The sequence below is a fragment of the Pezoporus occidentalis genome, unplaced genomic scaffold (genome assembly GCF_034315485.1).
Source record: "Pezoporus occidentalis ecotype Australia unplaced genomic scaffold, CSIRO_AGI_Poc_V1 ctg55, whole genome shotgun sequence".
Lineage (NCBI taxonomy): Eukaryota > Metazoa > Chordata > Aves > Psittaciformes > Psittacidae > Pezoporus > Pezoporus occidentalis.
In genome coordinates this window covers 4,179,533-4,200,413 of record NW_026915888.1, presented here as the reverse complement: position 1 = coordinate 4,200,413, position 20,881 = coordinate 4,179,533, and the positions used below count along the sequence as shown (strand labels likewise).

The 20,881-nt window shown below is 57.9% G+C and overlaps 1 protein-coding gene across 4 annotated transcripts in view; it reads right to left on the bottom strand.

Annotated features, from left to right (window-relative positions):
* ARHGAP26 (Rho GTPase activating protein 26) overlaps nt 1-20,384 on the bottom strand; it is a 116,542-nt gene extending 96,158 nt beyond the window's left edge. For 3 of the 4 annotated variants that reach the window (XM_062638181.1, XM_062638182.1, XM_062638183.1), the window contains exons 1-5: nt 20,200-20,384; nt 2,656-2,751; nt 1,623-1,684; nt 1,260-1,331; nt 409-510 (exon numbers count right to left, since the gene is read on the bottom strand). In XM_062638181.1, coding sequence (XP_062494165.1) covers nt 409-510; nt 1,260-1,331; nt 1,623-1,684; nt 2,656-2,751; nt 20,200-20,353 — 486 coding nt within the window. In that variant the 5' untranslated portion in view covers nt 20,354-20,384. The remainder of the gene's footprint in view (nt 1-408; nt 511-1,259; nt 1,332-1,622; nt 1,685-2,655; nt 2,752-20,199) is intronic. The other variant, XM_062638180.1, reaches the window with a different exon arrangement.
* Between the last annotated feature and the right edge of the window lie 497 nt (nt 20,385-20,881).

Sequence of the window (20,881 nt, the reverse complement as noted above, 5' to 3'; positions counted from 1 at the left end):
CCGAGTCAGTAATAGGCTCCCAAAGCAGTTTAAAGGCACTAAGCCTGATCACTCCTCCCAGGAAGCCCCAAGCCAGTGCAGCCACTTTCAGAGAAGGAAGCCAGACATCCATGATCTGTGCTGGCACAAGGAAAGCCTGCAGCAGAACCAGTTCCTTTCTGTCACACTCTGTAATTAAATACTCTTTCCCCTTTTTGACTACTATCCATTCTGGGATCTCTCTGATCCACTCACCAAAACATCTTTGACCCCTTTGATTACAGGCAGAGGGCAAAACCCACCACTTGCAGCCAGAATGAGGGGAAAATGAGTTTACAGCCAGGAGAACCAATGCTACGAGCTGTGTAAAGCATTCAAAAAGCTCAAGCCAGTTACATGTAACCATGGAAAACCAGAGGCTGCTCTCACCTCTTGTAGCTGGGATTCCTTCTTCTTAGAAGACAAGTTTAGGTGCTTTTCTAGGACACCACAATACTTCTCGGTCTCCTTGTCATACTTCTTTTTGGCATCCTACAAAACAGAACAAGAAGTGTGATGGTGAACACACCACCAGAGAGCCGTGAGGATCCACAGCATCCCCCAGCATCAGTTGGTATGAAACCCACCTCTGACACCTGCTAACAAGCAGCTCCTTTCTGACTGACCCCTTTGTGTCCTCAGTTCCACCTGTGTGAACCAGGACAGCCTGGTCGTGCAGGGCTGCCCCCGGAGCCAGCACAGCGCTGCCATGCGAACACGGCCCCACGGGCTGGCATGTGCTTCTTGCAGGCAGCAGCAGGTTGTTATAACAACAGGAGAGCCGCAGACACGGGTTTAATTCCAGAACAAAGGCAGGAAAGCGGGGGGGGGGCGGGCTGTCTCACAGCCACCCCGGTGCCTCCTGGGCTCACCCATCCGGACAGAAGCCACCCAAATCCCTGCACAGCTGCTCAGTGACATCCCAGGGTGGGGAGCACAGAGCAGGGGGGCTCAGGAAACCCACTGAGAAAATGCTAATTCTTGCTTGGAGTAAGAAAAATCACTTCGACTGGCAAGTGATTCCTGGCCCTTGGCATGTACTTGGCTGTGGCGAACTCGGAACACTGAGGCACTTTCCAAGGAGCTGGACCACTGCCGTGTCCATCCTGCAGCAGTGAGCCATCTCCTACAGTGCCTGTGCCCAGCACCCTGCAGTGCACCAGGGCCTGGGCACCCCCATGGCCATCACGAGCATCCCTGGGCTCTGTCCCTGCAGGCAGCAGCCCGGTGCAGCAGCTCACCTTGGCAGCCCCGATCTGCTCCTTGCGGAACTTCTCCAGCGGCGTGATCAGCACCTCGCTGGCATTCTCAATCTGGGGGCACAGACAGGCACAGCTCAGCCACCAGCACTGCCCAGCCCAGCCCCGCACACCCGTGTGGCTCCACAGCCTGCCCCACACAAACCCTGCTGCAGCCCTGCTGAGGGAGGCAGGGGAGCTTGTACCAAACCCACTTCTCACCCCACCACTGACCATCATCCCTCAGCCAGACACTGATGCTCTTCAAGTGTTCCCCCACCAAGCTCACCCTTCCCTCCCTCTGCTCTCCCCCGTGGGGCTCACAGGCACGGTGCTCCAGTGCCACCACGTGCCCCATGCCCGTACCATGCGCATCCGCTCGTCCTCCAGGTTCCGCAGCACCGTGGCAAACTCCTGCAGAGACTTGGCTGCAAGGGACACACCAGCACAGTCAGGGTTTAACGTTTTACTTTAAAGAAAGAGAGGGACTGAACATGGGAACTTGTTTGTGTTTTGAAGGGTTGGTTGGTCGAGGGGTTTTATCACCTTTGCTCCCCCCCAGAAAGGCTTCCTACAGAAGCAGCTTGTCGGGAAGCACCGCCAGCACCGTGTTCCCTCCTCCAGAAAGGAACACTGCACCTTCACCTCAAACCTGCCCTACCCAACAGACAGTCACCAAACAGCCCTATGGCTCAGCACTGACCTCAGTGTGCTCAGCACACAAGGGGCAGCTCACCAGTGTGTGCATCGCAGCAGGGGGCTCAGGCGATAAAGCTATTTTTGCTGAGAGACTGGGCACAAATGAATAAGCAACGTTAAATCAGGGCTAAAGCTCATTTGCTCTCCAGGCTCCAGATGATGTGCACAGTAAGCTCTGAAAGTTCAGCTGAGGCAGAAGCAGGATAACACGGAGCCAAGCGGCTGAAGCTGCCACCCTGCACCATGAGAAGCTCTGCGGTGGAGCCAGGCTCTGTGCTGCTGGCCCCTGATGGGTCCTGTGCTGCTGCAGCCACCAGTGAGGCCGCTGCTCCTCGCCTTCAGATCACAGCCTTTCACAGTGCATTCAGCCACAACCACATCCCCAGATCCCTGCCCTCCAGTGCAAGAGGGATGGATAATCTAGATGGATTCAGATATAGGCAATCTTCTTGCTCTCCTATTTGGCAGGGATAGATTTAGGCCAAGAAGTGACAAACTTAGGAAGGTTTTGCTGATATTAGATCAGGAGAAATAAGAGAATCCCAGACCGGTTTGTGTTAGAAAGGACCTTAAAGCTCATCCAGTTCCAGCCGCTGCCATGGGCAGGGACACCCTCCACTAGTTTTTCCCCATGCCCTGCTCAGCTCAGGGGTCTGGAGGGGGCCCTCAGCGCTCCCATAGCACCAGCCCCAGCACTCACCTATGCAGATCTCATCGTCCGTCTCAGCATCACCGATGCAGCGGAACTTAAACTCATTGAGGGAGTCAGCGAACTTGCGCTTGGCTGCCGAAAGGTCTGCAGGGAGCAAGAGAGGGAACATGTTAGGAGAGGAAAGAGCCCACCAACAGCATGATGCAGGCGGGCAGTAATCCCAGCCACGAGTCCCCATGGAGGCACCCATCACCAGGTAAGCCCTGAGAACATTGCACCCACCCCAGTGTCAGGGCTCTGTGGGGGTCCCACCACAGGAGCTGAAACCTCAAAGCACCATGAGAACCATGTGGGAGCTGAAGCCCAGTGCCATGGGGCAGGGGCAGTGATGCTGAAGGCAGTCCCCATGCACGGGTGGTAACAGAGGTTTATTGCTTTCCAAGCTGCAGATTCCCTCCGAGACCTGAAGCCTATTAAGTTCTTACTTGCAGCAACCTGAGCGGATCCAGGACTGGCTTTTCAGGCTGACCCCATAACCCTGCACATGCAGACACATGATCCTGGGCACTGCAAGGCCACAGGTTTGGAGGGGACCATGAACTTGAGCAACACGAGGGACTGCAGTAGAAGATGCAGTACTCATCCTCCTGTGCATTTCTTCCCCCAAAGTCCAAAACCTCAGCGTTTCCTTTTCCCTTCCCAAGCACGGGTAGAAAACACACGTGTGCACACAAAGCCCCTTTCCTCCTCTTGGACGCCAACAGACAACAGACAACCACAAAAGAATTCAAGGGGTTTTGCTCTTCCCATGGGATAAGCTTTTTCCAAGCTTTAAAGCTGTTCTCAGAGTATCTCTGCTTAAAGCTCAGGGGCTAAGCCTGCCCACAGTTCAGTCCCGCTGCCTTCCTAAGGCAGCAGGAAGCCACCCAGCAAACCAGGCAGGGAGAGGGAAAGCACTGGGAGCTTTCCCAGTGGAAAAGCACAGCAGAGGCTTCTTGAAGGGGCCATGGCCATGGGGACCCAAGCGCAGAGCACTTTCACAGCCTCCACCTGCACCAACAGGAGCAGACCCTGTGGGGTTTGGGGCAGCTTCCAGGATGCTCCTGCTAGTGTTTAAGAGAGGGACTCGCAGGACAGGTAGGGTTTGTGCCAGCACCGATGATGCAAAGCAGGCCAAGGGCACCAGAGGCACCAGGACAGCCCCTAGCAGGTCTCAGGTACACCAGGAGACAAGGGGAAGGGTCTGGCTGACGGCACCCATGAGCAGAGTCCCCACTCTCCTGTGCTGTTGCTGCTGCAGCAGAGCAGCCCCTTCCCTCGCCGGGGCAGCCGGAGGGCTCGGGGACCTCAACCCAGTCCCCAGAGCCAGCAGCCTCCTGCTCCTCGGAGTAATAACAAGGATGATGTTAAAGACTTAAGGAGCCATTTCCTCTCCTCCAGCTCTGTGCTGACCGTCAGCCACAGCCACGCTCTGCCCACCACACACTGTGGACCCAGCAATAGCCTGCCCATGTAACACGAGCCAGGACTGTGCCTCCTTGATGAGAGCCAGGAGGAGGCTGGGGAGCCACAGGGAGCAGGCACAGGGATGAAGCTGAGGAGCCTTTGGAGGTGGCAGCACCCAATAGCCATGGCCCATGGTGCTTATAAACAGGCAGGGAGAGGCAGGGGGAGAAGGAGATAACTCCTGGTGTGACAGCAATAAGGGAGCATCGCTACCAGCCAGCTGAGCAACACGGCCAAGCTGCAGGGACAAAGTGGATGCTAAATTTAACAGCAGGCTCAGCCAGAAAAGGAGCGAGGGGCACCCGTACCTCGGGGGGCAAACAAGGAGGCCCCATTGCCCTCCCTGTGCCACCGTTATTCCCACCCGCGCTCCCACCATCCCATCCTAAAAGCCTGACCCCCTTGTCTATGATTTAGGACAGAACCCCTGCAGTGGAAGCAGCCACAGCTCCTGCACTGCAGGCAGGGTGCATGGGGAGGCGTCCATGCCCCTCAGCTCCTGAGCCTGCTTCCTCCCCAGCATCACGGACGAGCAAACCCGAAATGCCACAGAGCCCGACAGAAACTTCTGCTTCCTCTTGTGCACGGGAGTCCCGGCCGGACTGCGCCAAGGGCTCGGAGAGTTTTGCTTCCAAGGTCTCCCGCTGGCTTCCTCAGCCAACCGCAACGGCAGGGAAAGGCACTGCAGAGCCAGGGAAACTTCTGAGCCACAGGACCAGCTCGGCACCTCCAGAGGGTGGGTCTGCTACAGGTGCTGCCCCAAAGCCTGCCCTCCCGTCAGCTCCGGCACGGGACCATCCTGCCCCACGGCCCCCATCCATGACCATTCCTTTCCTCTCTGCTCCCTGACCGCTACCACAGTCCTCCTCACCCTCACCTCTGTTAACCCCTTTGCCCATCCCTCCTCCCTCATGCCTGGCTCAGAGCTCAGCCCACCTCTCCCACTGTGCATCCTGCCGGATCACCCCAGGGTACCTCCTCCTCCTCCTCAGCTATTGAGAGTGAAATCTTTCTGGGAAGCAGCTGCTGTTTCTGCAATGAGACTGAAGTGGTTGGGTTTGAACATAAAAAGCCCCTTCCAAAGAAATCTGGAACTACTGAAAAGGCCATTTATAGAAGAAAGATGTCATGGTGTCACAGCCCTCCTTCACACATACAGCACCAAGGCACGATGGGATCTATCCCATCCCTCATTTGGGAGACCCAGCATGTGGAGCTTCAGCCACACTGCGGGAACCACTCGCACCACAGCCCTGCCTCGAGCTGCTCTTCCCTGGTCACCAGCTTCTAGTTCCTTCCCTACCTTTATTCCTCACCAGGACATTCCCACCTCAGTACAACATCCCTGTGATCCTTTCTTTGTGTGCAGTGTTTAAAACACTTCCAGGCTTTCCCAAAAGGAGCACAGAGGCAAAGTGCACTGGAACCGGAAAGCCTGGGCAGATGTACAGCAGGAGCTTCCCCCTTAAATCAGAATTCAGAAGGGGCTGAGAGGAGACTGCAGCTCCTCCACGTGCGTGCTCTTCCTGGCTGGGATGGATGGGTGGCAAACGCAACCACAGGACGCAGAGGGCAACCACAACACATCAGAATGAGACCTCAGTTGATGTCCCCTCCTGCCTGGCTCCGCTGCCCATCAGTGAGTGTTCCAAAGCCCAGGTTGGCCAGGAAAAAGGTTGAACTGGTGGCTCAGAGAGCAGGGCTGTCCCCAAAGCTGACTCTGCAGCCACCTTGCTAATCTGAGCTGGGAAAAGCAAAAACCGCTCTGCCAGGATGCTGCACACAGCTCATGTTAAAGAGAAACCCAGTGAGGAGTCCAGGAGTGATGGGTTAATGCTGCTGCAAAGGGGGAAAGCAAAGGATGCTGATGAGGCCGGTTGCATGCTGCAAGGCAAGTTCCAGCCCTCTTGGTGTGAGACAGGGCTGTGCTCACACAGCGCGGTATTTCTACACTTCCTGCACAGAAAATTGCTTAACAGCCTATATTTAATGCTCAATGGGACAACAGGAACTGAGACTCCTGCCCCTTCCTTCCCCCGTGGCAGGGAACGCAGGGAGCAGCAGGCTCAGGAGAGGGATGGAGGGTCCTGGGTCCCATCGAGCTGCGGACCCCTCGGTGCCCATGGTGGCATTGCTTTGTCGCCAACCCGCAGCACCGACAGCCCCTCACTGGGGAGGTGACCACACTCCCACTGCCATCCATGAGGACAGAAGCCACCAGCTCCCCCCCCACTGTGGGCTTGACAAGTTCCTTAAAGCTTCTCAAAACAAACCTGTGTCTACATCATAGTCCATCTGCCTCCAACCCTCACAGAACCCCAGACTGGTTTGGGTTGAAGGGACCTTAAAGCTCCTCCAGCTCCAACCCCTGCCACAGCCAGGGACCCCTTCCACTAGAGCAGCTTGCTCCAAGCCCTTGTGTCCAACCTGGCCTTGAGCACTGCCAGGGATGGGGCAGCCACAGCTTCTCTGCGCTTTCTTGCGGCCCCTTTAGGCAGCTCGGCTGCAGGAGCCCAGAGAAGGCAGCTTTGGGGTCACCAGCAGCTGCACACAGCGGAACACGGCACATCCCACTCAGTCACCCCAGCAGCACCTCCACAGCCCCACACCACTGCAGCAGTCGCACCGAGCACCCTGTGGTGGGCAGGAACCAGCCAGGATGGGTAATCCAGGGAACAGCCGCTCTAATCAGCACCAAAACAGGCAGATTATGGCCTGCCAAGGGTGCTTAGAAAGCAGCAATATGGTGTCTGCCCCACAGCCAGCACCCACCGCCAGCAAGCACCCAGTGAGACAGGGATTCGGGCACAGCAGTGGAGTCATGCAACATGTCCCAGTGCTCAGGGATGCCCAGGGATAGAGGCTGGGAAAGGTCAGTGCTGGATCTGGCCCACGGGTGCATGCAAGCAGCACAGCATGCTGCAGAGGATGGGATGCTCTGACTGCACCACGTCCCCACAGCTCATGCAGGGATCCAGCAACGAGCAGCTCATGCCTGGAAATCAGCATTGCAGCTGCCAGCATCTCAATGAAGCCCCGATACAGACCCAGCCCATGCACGGCTGGGGTCAGCACCAAGCATCGGGGCAGCGTCAGTAAGTGCTTCACTGGTTCCAAAAGGTTTGGATCCTCCCTCTGCGCTTCCCAGCGGAGGTCAGCAATAGCCCCGCTCGCTGCCACAATGCTCTGCACCCAGCTCCATCCCCGGGCTGCTTTCTTTCATTAGCAATGATTCAGTTATTAACTCCTCCAGCAGGCACTTGGAGTTCAGCAGCGGTTTAGGACAGGACTGCAGCTGCTGGCAGGTTCCCTCTGACTCATCACTCAAGTAAATACATGAAACCAGATGAGCAGAGACCGCCCCACTTCCAGCAGCAGCTTCTCCCCTTGTGTTCATGCACCAGAGCCCATGGAAAGGCTGTTCTGGCTTGGTACATGCTGGAGATCAAGGTTTGAGGGTGCCAAACCCAAGGAGAGACCCCAAGGACCGGTGCAACGGGCACAGGCCCCACATGGGACTCCCCGAGGCAGGGAGATCATCCCTGCCGCTGCCCTACAGCTCCTCCAAAGCCCATTTCAACGCCTTTACCACACACACAGCCTCCAGGCAAAACACAGCACCAAGCCTCGTCTCAGCAGCACACACTGAACATTTTTACCAGGGAAAAGTTTCCAAACACAAACCATGTTTCAAGGGAAAACACTCCAGAACTGCTCAGAGGTGCTACAGAGCAACAGAAACTGAGCGGCCCATCCAGGACTGAAGATCCAGGAGGTGCCGCAGCTTCTGCTCTGCCTTTTCCTACAACCACGGGAGCAGGCAGCACCGCTGCCCAGCCCAGGCATCACCGTATGCCTCGCTTCACACACTCGGCGTGGCTTCGTATGGCAAAACGTTTGCCAGAGGCACAGAGAACCCACTGTAGGATGAATGGGACTATTGACCGGGCTCGGACAGCGGATCAGGTCTGAGCAACACGCCGAAGATGTGAATTATTGCCATGGTATTTTAAGAGATAAAAGATCTGTGCTTCGTGAAACACAAAGCGAGCCCTCGGAAGGGCCGCCTGGTTGTGCTGCTAAAATTATCCCGCGCTGCCCACCAGCCCAGCACCCGGCCACGTCATCCTGCCACCCCTAAACCAAGAACATTTGGAGTCATCTTGGGAACCTTGCCAGGCCAGGACGCGTCTGCAAAGCTTCCCAAGATTCCTGATGGAAGACACTGAGGATCCAAGGGATCCAACCCAGAAGGACCACGGGGTCTCCTGGAGAGATGGCTTCATTTCCAGGGAGATGGAGGAGGTTTCACATCCAAAGGGCACAGGGTGACCCATTGCCCATGGCAGCTGAGGCTGGAGGTGTCTGCCCTCAGCAGCCCTGTGTGAAGGAGAAGAGGAAAAGGAGAGTTTGCTGGCAGCGGTTGCCTTTGCCCACGCGTCACCAGGCAGGTTGTGCCCGGAGAGGAAAGGGACAGATTTAAAAGAGAAAAAGCAAGAGGAAAGCCCCTACCTCATATGTGGACTGGGGTCATTGCTCACGTTGGAGGGCAGGGGAAGGCAGTCGCTTCTGCAACACACAGAGAAGGCAGGAGCCTGACCTCAGCCCCTGCTCCTGGCTGCAGCCCTGGGCACAGCTCATCCCAGTCCCAGGGGAGAGATGCCACTTCACAGAACACTTTAAACCAGCAAAAACAGCTTCAGGGAGATCAGAGCTGTGTGGGGCCCCCAGGAACAGCTGCTCAGGGATGCACAAGGCTTCCATCACAGGCTCTGCCGGCTCCTGCCGTCACCCCTGCTAGAAATGGCCCAAAACTGCAACGAGTGTTTTGGTACCCTGCTCAAAACAGCCTGCAGCGGTGGCGGCTGGCAGCCAGGCTGCTGGCAACACCATGAGCCCTCCAGCAACACCATGAACCTGCTGACAACACCATGAGCACTGCTGGACCCAGGGGACACCCTGCAGCGGGGACTCGGGGCTCCCGGAGGCGAGAAGCCGCTTCCTTTGACTCACACTGCTCCGGCCACTCTTCTGTTTCCACCAGCCGCCTCCTGGCTGGAGGAAGTTGCTGGTTAATCAGAGCCCTCACCCTTGCCCCCCCGCTCCTCTGACCGGGTCCAGCCCTGACTTTCCCAGTTCCTGGACGCTCAGAGCCTGCCTTGCTGCTGACACCGCCATGCTCCATCCTTCCTGTTCAGCTTTTCTTAGCACTCCTCAGATCTTTATCTCACCATGGCCGAGATCCTTCAGAAACCCAGCGCATGCAAAGGGCTCTGCCTGTTCCCCTGCACCACTGGTGGGGCAGTAACTGGCCAAGGCAGCAGGGCTGGGTTAATAAAGCAGCTTCATTAATGAAGCGATGCTCACCGCTGCCCAGGGTCACACCCAAGGGGACCCTCACTTCAACGCCTTGCACATGAACCCCAAATAGCAATGGGCTCAACAACCTCTCCATCCCTCAGGAAAGGAAGATGCAGGGAGGCTCCCGTCTGTCCTGCCCTGCATGGAAACTGCGCCATTTTCTCTGCTTGCCCAAACAGGATTTCTCAGGAGCAGCCGCCGCAAAGTGAAGCACACTGTGTAGTGCCCAGCACCCCTCAGCCCTGCCTGGTCCTGCATTAACCACGTTCTTTGTGGAGAGGCAGGAGGTGTGTAAGGAGCTGCCGCAGCTCTGGGGTCACTGACACAGGAGAGGAGCAGACAGAGGTGATGCTGGGGAGGACAAACAGACCTGAGAGACCCGGGAGCCGCTGCGGTGCAGCCGCATGGGCCGGGTCTGCGGAGCGCTGCGAGGCCGCCTCTACCTGCGGTCAGGAGGAGGAAGAACTCAAACCCCGTGCATGATGCAAACAAGGCCCGGAAAGGCTCCCCGCTTGGGAGACGCTGAGCGGACAGATGTCTGCAGCTGCGGGAGGCACTTCCCAACGCACGGCCTCCTCCCAGCAAGGAGCACAGGCGAGCTGAGCTGCCTGCGGGCAAAGCCCTCCCCACAGCCCCTGGGATGGTACTTGAAGATAAGGGGCCCAAATCTGGGTACCCACACCCCAGAAAGCAGCTTCCAGGCTGAGCATCACCCCGTGTGGCACCAGCACACCGCATGGGCACAGCCACCCTCCAACCCACCAGCACCACACTGAGCCCTTAGGGGGCTTCCTGGTTCTGTGCATGAATGTGGCAACATCCCCGTCCTCCCACAGCCCCCAGAGCATCGCTGCCTATGGCTCCTCAGGGGGCACAACCAACACAGCCCACCCACTCCTTGGGGTGCCACCCCTGTCCTGTGCTGGCCCCGAGCACACAGAGCACTTCATGTACCCAGCAGCAAACACGAGATTTCGCCACTTCCCCACCAAACGCCACGTCTGGTACTTTGCCCTGTGTTTATTTTTGTTCACATCCTGGTGTTGTTCTATGGCAGAACCCCCCAGCCCACCCCAACCTGCAGTGGCCGGGAGCTCAGGTGGGAGCAGACAAGGGCTCCGGATAAAACCAAGTGTAAACATGCGGCACTCAAACACAGAGGAGCGATGCGCCGAAAGAGCAAACACCAGGTGAGGGCTTAAGTGCCTGGAGAACTTCAGGGACGCGGTAATGAAATGGAAAACTACCGCCCCGGCCGACATTCCCAACGGCAGCCAACAGCCAAGCAAAAAATGTGAGGAAGCAGCAGTGAAAATCCCCTGCCACAACCAAGCATTTGGGAACAGCGCTGTCGCACGGGGAGGGATGTCAACATCCAGAGACCAACTGCCCTGGAACTATGAAGGATATTCCCAGTTCCTCCCACACAACAGGGATTCTGATACAGCATTTACCCCACCGTAAAGCTGCCCCCTCGCCAGTGCTCCAGGCAGGTTGTGCAAATGCGTCCAGCCCCGTGCCTGTGAGTGAACTCTGAAGCAGGATGTAAATGCCACGCTTTACTCACAGCTCCTCATGATCCCCCAGCTCCCTCGCTGGGGAGCTCAGGTGAGTCTGTGATAGTGCAATGCACTGCCTTGGTAATTGCCATTTCTCCTCCGAGCCTTTTTGGTTTCCCCCCTCTTCACCCCTTGGAACAACCCATGGAAAGGCACAGGTTACTTTACCCTCATGGCCACAATATTTCATCGACTGGAGCCTGGAATCACATTTCATTAGAATTAAATGCCCTGCCCGAGACAGCTAATCGATTTAGGGGATGCTAATCCAGAAGAAATTTGCTCCTGACAGAGGCAATGACCATTAGCAGAGCAGAAGGCCGGGAGGGGGTCACTGAAAGGGGGGTCCTGCCATGGGGATGGAGGGTGTTGGCAGAGCCCCCAGCCAGACACCACACAGATTGCCTCAGGCCCCAGCCATGCACTGGATTAGCTCCTTATTAAATCTAATTAGTTAATAGGTGGGCCAGAAGGGAGCTGGCTTGATTTCTCCAGGGATCCCACAGTAGCTGGGAAGGGGACCTGCTCCCATTTCCATAGGCAGGACAAGTGCCTCCAGCACATCCCTGCAGCACGGGGCAAAGCCTCGTCTGTCTCCACCTCGGTCAGCAGCCACCAACTGCCAGGGCCCATGTCCCGGGGGGCTGCAGCCCCTCACTGGCTCTCACCAGGACCTGGTGTACCCACAGACAGGCAGGAAAGTGGGGTCAGCTCCCAGACCCACAGAAAGCAGTTTTGCAGGAGCCCGCTTCCTTCTCCTCCCAAGGAGGCTGCGGAAATCCTTTTGTCTCTGGAGCTCCCCACCTCAGCTGTAAGAACAGGAAGAATCCCACCGCGCTCACAGGAACATCACTGGCAAGTGAGTGAGTCAATTCTTCCTGCTTTGGCAGGGAAGATACAGAAACACATCAAAACCTGCAGCAGAGCCCGCGGGAGCACACGGGACACATCACTGCCCTTAACCTGGGCCTCCTCCCAGCCTTCATGGATGGAGTGAGGACAGAGCCATCCCCAAACCCTGTGAGGGCTGCTGCTGACCCAGCCATGCTGGGGAAGGCAGGGGAGAGCCGCCCCACCACCCTGCACTGCAGTGGGGTTTGGGGCTGTAGAACATTGCTAAGCACCAGCATTCAGCAAGGGCATTGCTCAGGACAGATGATGTTCCAGCTGGAAAAAGAAACAGACCCAGCAAAGGAACACTCTCCCGGCAGCACTGCTGAAAAGGCAAACGCCAGCTTATTTTACAGGTCACTCGCCCTGAGCAGGGAACACTTTACCCTTCCCTCATTGAGATCCTGATGCAGGATTAGAAACTGCTAACAGCGAAAGCATGTGGGTGTGCACACAGGCACACCAGAGGCAGCACATCGAGTGCACCGGGATAACAGCGACTGAACACAGGTCGCAATAACATCCCCAAGCACATCATCACGCGTGATAGAATCACAGAACCTCAGCCTGGTTTGGGTTGAAGGGACCTTCAAGCTCACCCAGTTCCAAGCCCTGCCACGGGCAGGGACACCTTCCACTAGAGCAGCTTGCTCCAAGCCCCATCCAACACTGCCAGGGATGGGGCAGCCACAGCTTTGGGAACACAGAAGGGAGAGTCACTTAATCGGGCTGCCGTGGGGCAGAGCGTGCCCGTGCTGCCTGCGCAGGCTCTGCACCGCGGTGATGGGTGCCGGGTGCCATGGGCAGCACCACGGGAAGGGCGATGCGGCCGCAGCCAGCCCATCGCTGGCGCAGGCAGCCCCGGCCCCCGCGCAGCACGGCTGTGCCGCCGCTCCACGTGCCGCAGCCAGATGGTCCGGAGGCTGCTGCACTTCCCACAGACTCCAGCTAGGAACCGGCTTGGCACCACCGCAGAGACGGCCCCTTCCCCCTCTGCACTGCAGTCCCCATTCCGCAGAGATCACCAGGGGCCACCAGCCCTCCCTGCACCCAGCATCCCAGACACGCCGGGACCCCCAGGCTCCCATCACCAGGCAGGAGCGGAGATGGGGAAGCACAGTTCCCAGCTCCTCCAAGCCTTGAGATCATCCTTGCTATATGATCCAGGTGATGCCCTAATGAGCATGCCTCATCAACAGCATGCAGCCACAGCCCCATGGCCACCGGGCACTTGCACATAGCGATGAAGAGGAGCAGGTGGGAGCGCTTCAGCGCAGGGAATGCGCCAGGAAAACAGGGAGAGCATCCCAGCTTTGCCGGCCGCGGTGACAGCCGCTCGTGCCCGGGGGAGGAGGGAGGGATGATTCACACCAAGGAGCGAACAAGCTGTGCAGGTTTGGGTATGAGCTTCCCCTCGCCTTGCCCCCTCTCCCCACCCACCGCTGTCACGCTACAGCTACTCATCACACTGCATCCAAACCCAGGTCCTTCGGTCTGCTTAAACCCAGTGGGTAGATATTAGAAACCCCAAGCACAGTGATGGATACCCAACAAATCCCATCCTCCAGCTGTCCTGGCTGCCCAAAAGACCCCAAAACAGAACCAGCACGGGCAGGATTTGCTTGGTCACTCTGCCATTGACAGGGAGGTTTCTGAAGCCCCTTTGCTTGGGTAGAGGAATGCAAACCCCCTGAGCACTCCTGTGGTGTGCTCTAGCTGTGGCATCACTCCCTGGGTTTCAGGGAGCAGCACACAAGGATTTCATTGTGCCTGTGGACAGGGGGTGAAAGCAGAGGGTTCAGGGGTCCCCTCCGGCAGCACAACTCATCCCATCCCAGCTGGATCACCCGGGGAAGCACCAACCTGCATAGAGCAAGGGGACACACAGCCGAGTGCCGGCACCGCTGCCTCCCGCCCTCCCCGCAGCAACCATGGGAACCGCACTTCCTCACACACATTTTCCATGTCACCGTGAGTTGCCACCCCCAAAGATAGGGAAAACGAAAGGGCAGGAGGGAATCAAAGCAGCCCCCGTTCCCAGTCTGTGTCCCAGGCACACAGGTAATGCCATGCTCACTGCGGGCACCACTTGGACCACCCTGGTCCATCCCCTGCCAACCCAAATGGGTTGAGTTTAACCCAACATTGGTACCCGCTCAGTGGCAGTGCCACAGCCGGGCAGCAGCATGCACAGAGCCAGCAGCTCCAGACACCACCACCACACCAGTGTGTCGGGACATGTGCCCAGAGGTGCTCTGTGGCACACTCCCAATTAAAAAGCTCTCCAAGCCCTGTTAATGAGCCTTCTGCCAGCATAATCTGAAAGATGCAATCAGGAACACAGGCTCTCCTGCACGCCCAAACCCTTCTGCTCACCAGCTTCCCTCTTCAGCGCTGCCAAGAGCTGCACCCAGCCACAGAGAGCAGCTCACGCGGCGCTCCAGTGTAGTGGCTGGTACAGGACTCGAGGAGCTCACTCCATGAGTCCCCAAACACACTAGCACCAAGGGGTCGTGGCTGTGTGTAGAGGGACACAGGAGACCCCAGGGAGATGGGTGAATGATCCCTGGGGATGTCATGAGGAACCTCCTGTGCAGATCATGACCATGCACACGAGTAAACCACTGCACCACCCCAGCAGGGCGAGTTTTCCCTCTCACAATCAGGCTGAGCCATGCAGGGTAGGCTCATTGTTGAGACCCTCCATCAAAACCAAAGAGCATCTCCCAGGCAGGAATACATTCCTGTTGCGAGTTTTCACTGGAGAGGAAGAGGAGGAGCTTTCAGCTTGTGCTGAAAATAAAGCAGAGCATTATCATTTGTACTACCCTCGTTTGAATGAAATACCAGACAAGCTTTTAACTATGTGACTGCACAAGTCACACAAGTCATGCAAAGGAGGAGGAAGTCCTCTTTGCCTTCAGCCCTGCTGGCACAGGACTGACTGAGCTGTACCCATGTACCCCTTCCATAACACAAAGTATTCCCCACACCACATCAAACATTTCCTATGGCCCTCCAAAAGGAGGGGGGGAAACACACCCTGATGGGGGGGAGCCACCTTACACCTTTGCTGGGTGAACAAAGCCAGGAAACAACCAAACCTCAAACCCACGTGCTTTACCACAAGATGAGCCCTGTGGTTTGCTTGGCTGGCCACAGCAGAGCCCACGGGGGCCACAGGGGCAGCCTGGCTGTGCTATCCAGCACCGAGTGCTCCACAGCAGCACCAAACACCGCTTCTCATGGCACAACCAGAGCAGAACTGAACGCAAGCAGCCACCGCAACCTAATGGGTTCATTTGTATTTTGCACCCTCCAGAAAGCACATTGTTCCTCCTCCAAGGCCAAGCCTTCAATACAGCCTCTGTTAACGTTTACACCTGCACAAATAAGGGCCATTCCTGGCAAGGGCAGACCTAAGCCTCCATATCTCATCCCCTCCTCTGCTCTGTGCACAGGCAAGGGGAAGGTTTGGGCTGTTACTGCCTTTCTCCAGGGACCAGAAGGGCAAAAGGATGGAGATGATCCAAGAGCTTCACATTTCTCCCCCGAGCACTGATGGGTGCCTGCAGCACAAGGACCTGCAACCCCAGACAGCTCCGGTGAGGAAGCAGCCCCAGACATGGCTCTTCCTCCAACACACCCCGGCGAGGCAAACAGGGACATTCCACTGTGTTAGCGATCAGCAGATCAGCACACCCCGGCTGGGTGCTGCTCCCGGGGGACCGAGCGTGCCAAGTGGGGAGTGTACGGAGCAGGCAGGGAAAGGCAGCAGTGGCTGGGGCAGAGGGCAAGGGAAGGCATTGGCCAAACTTTTCCTCATCACTAACCCAAGCCTTGCTTGTATCAAAAGGGAATTGAGTGCTCAGGTTAAACATCACACAGAGGTTTCACTTTTGCTTCCAAGCGAGCTGCGGAGACGGTGCCAAACCCAGGCTTGGCGCAGCCATGGGCAGAGACACAGCATCAAGGCTCGGTTTCAGCAAGAGACCACTGAGATGTGGAACAAAATCCATGTGCAAGCACATCCCAGAGCGTGCAGTCCATGGGCAGAGCCCAGTACAAGGACGGCACCACCAGGAGCTATGCACACACCCCACTTCGCTTTGTAAGCTGCACGCAGCCATGAAGCAGGATGTGTCCCAGGAAAACCCCACAGCCAATCCCTCCTGCTGTCACCCAGCCAGAATGGGCACACTGGTGGAGGACACAGCAGGCACAACACCTGCAGCCAGTGCTGCAGCACATGCCCCAGGATGCTGGATGAGCTCCCCACTGCCAAAGGGCCCAGGTCCACCTCAGCATCACCCCTTCCCTGCACTCCCCTTCAGCTCTGCCCCTCCTCACTGCCAGCCACAGCCCTGCGATAACCCAGCCAAAAACACCCAGAGGAAAAACGATCCCACACCCCAAATGGGCCCGAGTGCACCCTTTGGGAGCATGGACACCTCTGCCCTTCCCATGGGAATACCGGCCACGGGCACCCTCACTGGAGGGGGTTTGCAGAGCCCAGGCCCAGCCCTGCCGTGCAAATTGCAGCCTGTGCTGGGGCGGGGACGGGTTCGGAGGCTTCAAATTAGAGCTTGGGAGCTGGAGGAAGAAGCAAAGCAAACTGAGAGCAGAAACGTGGCAGGGCACCGGCTGCAGCCCCAGCACCCCAGGAGACGGCAGCAGCAGGGACACCAGCACCGGGACACGGCGCCTGTGGGAAGGAGGAGGAGGAAGATGAGGAAGGTGCCCCCGCTCAGCCCCCCGCAGCAGCACGGGGGAGGCGATGGCTGCCAGCCGCCTGCACCCCCACATCCTCCGTCCTCACATGTGCTGCTCGCATTCCAAAGCGAGATGCAAAGAATCTCTGCATCACCTTGGTGACCAGGCTCGATGCATTGGCACAGGGTGCCCAGAGAAGCTGTGGCTGCCCCATCCCTGGCAGCGTTCAAGGCCAGGTTGGACACAGGGGCTTGGAGCAAGCTGCTCTAGTGGAAGGGGTCCCTGCCCGTGGCAGGGGTTGGAGCTGGAGGAGCTTTAAGGTCCCTTCCAACACAAACCATTCCATGATTCTATATCCCTCTCCATCAAAGCAGAGGGGCTGGAGGTGATGCTGGCACGTGGGCAGCTGCCACCCTGGGACACAGCCCCATTCACCAGCACAGGGGACATGCAAAGAGACAAAATGCTTCAGCAGCCCCCATACCCATGGTCACCAAAACTCCTTCACTGCAGAACGAGTTTCACAGCATCCAGGATTCAAGTTCATTATTTATGTCTCACTTGAGGTCTCTGCATTTGCAAAAGTTTCTGAATAATTTATGTATGAGGGAGGAAGAGGGACACGTTTTGCTGAAAACCAGGTCACTCCTAATACCAGCCAAGCAGCAAAGGGAGACAATAGAAACAGGCACAGATACTCTCTGGGGGGGGAAAACCCAACAGTATCTATGTATATACATACATACATATATATATATATACACACACACACTCCAGAGATGCCCTCGGCATCAGAGGATGTTCATCAAAACCAGCCCTTCAGCAAATGAGGATTCTTTTCAACCTGCTGAATGTGAATTCCAGCGGCACAGAGGCTGCAAGGAGCTAAGCAGGGCAGCAGGGAACAGAAGCCCCATCCAAGCCACCCCTCCACCTCGCTCCTTGGCGATACACAAAGAGTTACGTTCCCCTCGCGCCTGTCTTACAACAAAGAGGATGTGAAACATTCAGCAGAGAACGCAAGAGGAAGGAAAATGAGAGAGGATATTGCCAAGGCTCCACATAACCAGTCGCAGGCTGGGTCACTGTGCCAAGAGCTGAGACACCTCCGAGGCCCTCACACCAGGGGCTGCACACTGCTACCAGGGGTTTGCTGCTGCATGGACCTGCCCGGCCCCACATCCATGAGCCCTGCACAGCGGCCAAGGAGCACACATCGAGGCAATGCTGGTGAGATAGGGCCACCCTGCCCAGCCATGGGGAGATGAACCCTTGGAGACAAAATAAAAGGTGGGTAAGAGAAGGGAGAACCTGGTTATTGCTGGGAACGGCCATCAGGTACCACTGCACCGGGTCACAGCAGTGCCAACCCAGGAATGACACTCGCAGCAGCTCTCCACCAGAGAGCAACTTCATCCATGCTAACGGGTGTCAGGAGGGTCTGTAATAGCTCACGGAACGTGGCCAGAACTCAGACCCACCGCACACTGAGGGTAACACACGTGGGAAGAGCTGGGACAGATCCTGTCCCATGCCTGTGGGAGAAGTCAGAGGCATCATGGCTCTCCAGCAGCTGCACGGGTGGTGAAGTCACTCTTACAGCAGGAAAAGGATGCACAGAGCAGCCGAGCATCACAGCAGGGAATGGATGCTCACCCACAGGCCCCTGCCCCATGGGCCCCAAACCTTCTCCCAGAGCACCCTGCAGACCACATTTCAGGTGAGAATCCCACCGCACCTGTAGCCACACACACGGGATGTGGCCATGAGCCCAGGCAGTGCCTGCGCTTGGGCACTGATTAACACTCCAGCAAAATCATCACTATTCATGCCCCTACAGACCACAGCCTGGGCATCAGTGCCACACACGCCAGCCCTGCACAGGAATTAAGGTCTAATCCAGGAACACATTCAATAGTGGCTCCAAAACAATTCAGCCATAAAAACATCCTTATCTCCGGAGGCCGGCAAGCATTCTTCCTGCCTGGGGGCTGAGCAGCACAGCCACGGCCAGTGGGACAGGAGCCCACAGGCAGCCATGAGCACACACAGTTCAGAACACTCAAAAATACCTGTCCTGCAGCACGACGGGGCAAAGGCACAGCCAGCACCTACCCAGAGACTCACTAAATGTACCCAATGACTAAGACCAGAGATGAGCACCCCTGGGACCCACCAGTTAGCTCCTCAAATGTATTTTCAGTGAAGAACAATGCTGTAGGATTTGTTGCGTGACAAAATGAACGCTCCAGGCACAGGCTGCCTTCAGCTCAACAGGCAAACACAGCAGTAGAAGACAGCTCAGACCTGCAGAGCCACAGACGCACCAACAGCTGTTGGGTTGGGTTTTATGAACCCAGAATGCCAAGAATTGGTACAATGGGGGTCCCTGTAATCCAGATGTTACCAGCTGCTACTCCAGCACAGGGGAACTGCAGCCAAGGGGCTCGGTGTGAGAGCTGATGGGGAAGCAGGGATCAGCCCCATGGCTGCCCCTTGGTTGGGATTGGACGGACCGGTGGGCTTAGCATCACCTGCCTGTGCACTCCAGGGGTGACACTGCTACCAGCTCCCACAATAACTGTGCCATGTCCCCAAGGCCAGGCTGGTGTGTCACGGGCAATGCCACGGGGGCTCCGCGGGGCAGGTTTGTGTGGATGTGTCTCTCTCCCACCCCACAGTGGGAGAGCAAGTTTGTCTCAGCAAGTGACAACTCACAATGCCTCAGTAGTCAAAACTGACCAGGAAAGTGAGCCGAGATTTGAGCCAAACACACTTAAAGGAAAATCCCCAAATAACTCCGTGGGGGTGGGAACAGCAGGAATAGAGCCTCGGGGAGCAGCCCACCTAACGCTGGCAAGGGGGTGGCCATGCAAATGTGTCCCCAGCCCCACCATGAGGACAGCAGCCGGGACTGAGGGGGACGGGGATGCTGCCAGCCACAGACAAGGGTCTCCCTCGCCCCGGACCCATAGTGTCCATCCCCCCACCGCTCCCGCCCCAAACCAGTGGCACGCAGCTTTGCCCCCCAGCCTGCAGCTCCCACACACAACAACACACACGTTGGGGATGGCACCAGTGAGGGCAGCTCGGGCAGAGCCCAGAAAAGGGAACTGGGTGTCCCCCACCCTGAACAGAGAGGGGACAAAGGGCAAGCAGGGGGACACAGCACCTACCCACCAGCCCAGCCAAAGCATCCTCAAAGAGCACAACCCCTTTAGGGCCTAGAATTGGGACCTGCTGGGCCATAAACGTCCTAACGGACCGGGGACAGGGACATCCTGGTGGACCAGGACCGGGACCGGGTACGTCCCAGTAGACCACAACCTGGCACATCCCAATGGACCCGGACCATGCATATCCCGATGGGCCGGGACGAGGCCTATCCCGCCGGACCAGCCAGAGGAACACAGGGCCGGGGAAAGGGGACGGGAGCAGGTGGTCCCCGATGGACCCGGAGACCACAGAGCAGGCGGGTCAGAGCGGGCCGGCCGGGCTGCGCTGGGCCGGGCCGCAGGGGTGCTCGGGGCCCCGGCAGAGCTACCCCCAGCCCCTCACTTACTCTTGAGGGCGGCGACGAGCGACTTCCCATCCTTGATGAGCTCCTTGATGAACTTGTTGGTCTTCTCCAGCTCGGCCTCGTGGGAGCGGAGCCGCTCCCGGAACTGGGGGCTGTCCAGGCAGCACTCGCTGAACTCCAGCGCCGGCAGCCCCATGCTGCCCGCGGCCGAGAACACCAGGTTTAAACAATTAACCCCAAAACCCAAAAATTTAACGTTTTTTTAAAGCCCCAACGCTCGGGAGCCCGCCCCTCCGCGGAGCTGCTGCCGCCGCGGTGGCGCCCCGGGAGCGGCCGTGCTGGGGCGAGCCGTGCCGAGCCGAGCCGTGCCAAGCCGAGCGGAGCGGGGCCGGCCCGTGCGGGCGGAGCGGGACTGTGCGGGCGGAGCGCGGGGACGCGGCGGGGCCGGAGCTGCCGCTGGAGCCGCTGCTGCCGCTGCCGCCGCCCGGGCAGGGCCCGCACGCCGCTGCCCGCCCGCGCGCCTACCTCCAGCCAATGGGCGGGCACTGCGTAGACGCTCCGCCTTTAACCTTCCAGGCGAGCCCCGCCTCTCCCTCTCTCTGAGCCAATCAGCTGCGGGCGTGCGGGAGAGACCGGCCCGAGCCCCCCGCGCCCGGGGCCGCGTCGTGGGTGAGCCCCGGCCCTGCCCCGCCCGCGTCACCGGGAGCGCGGCGGGGTCACTGCA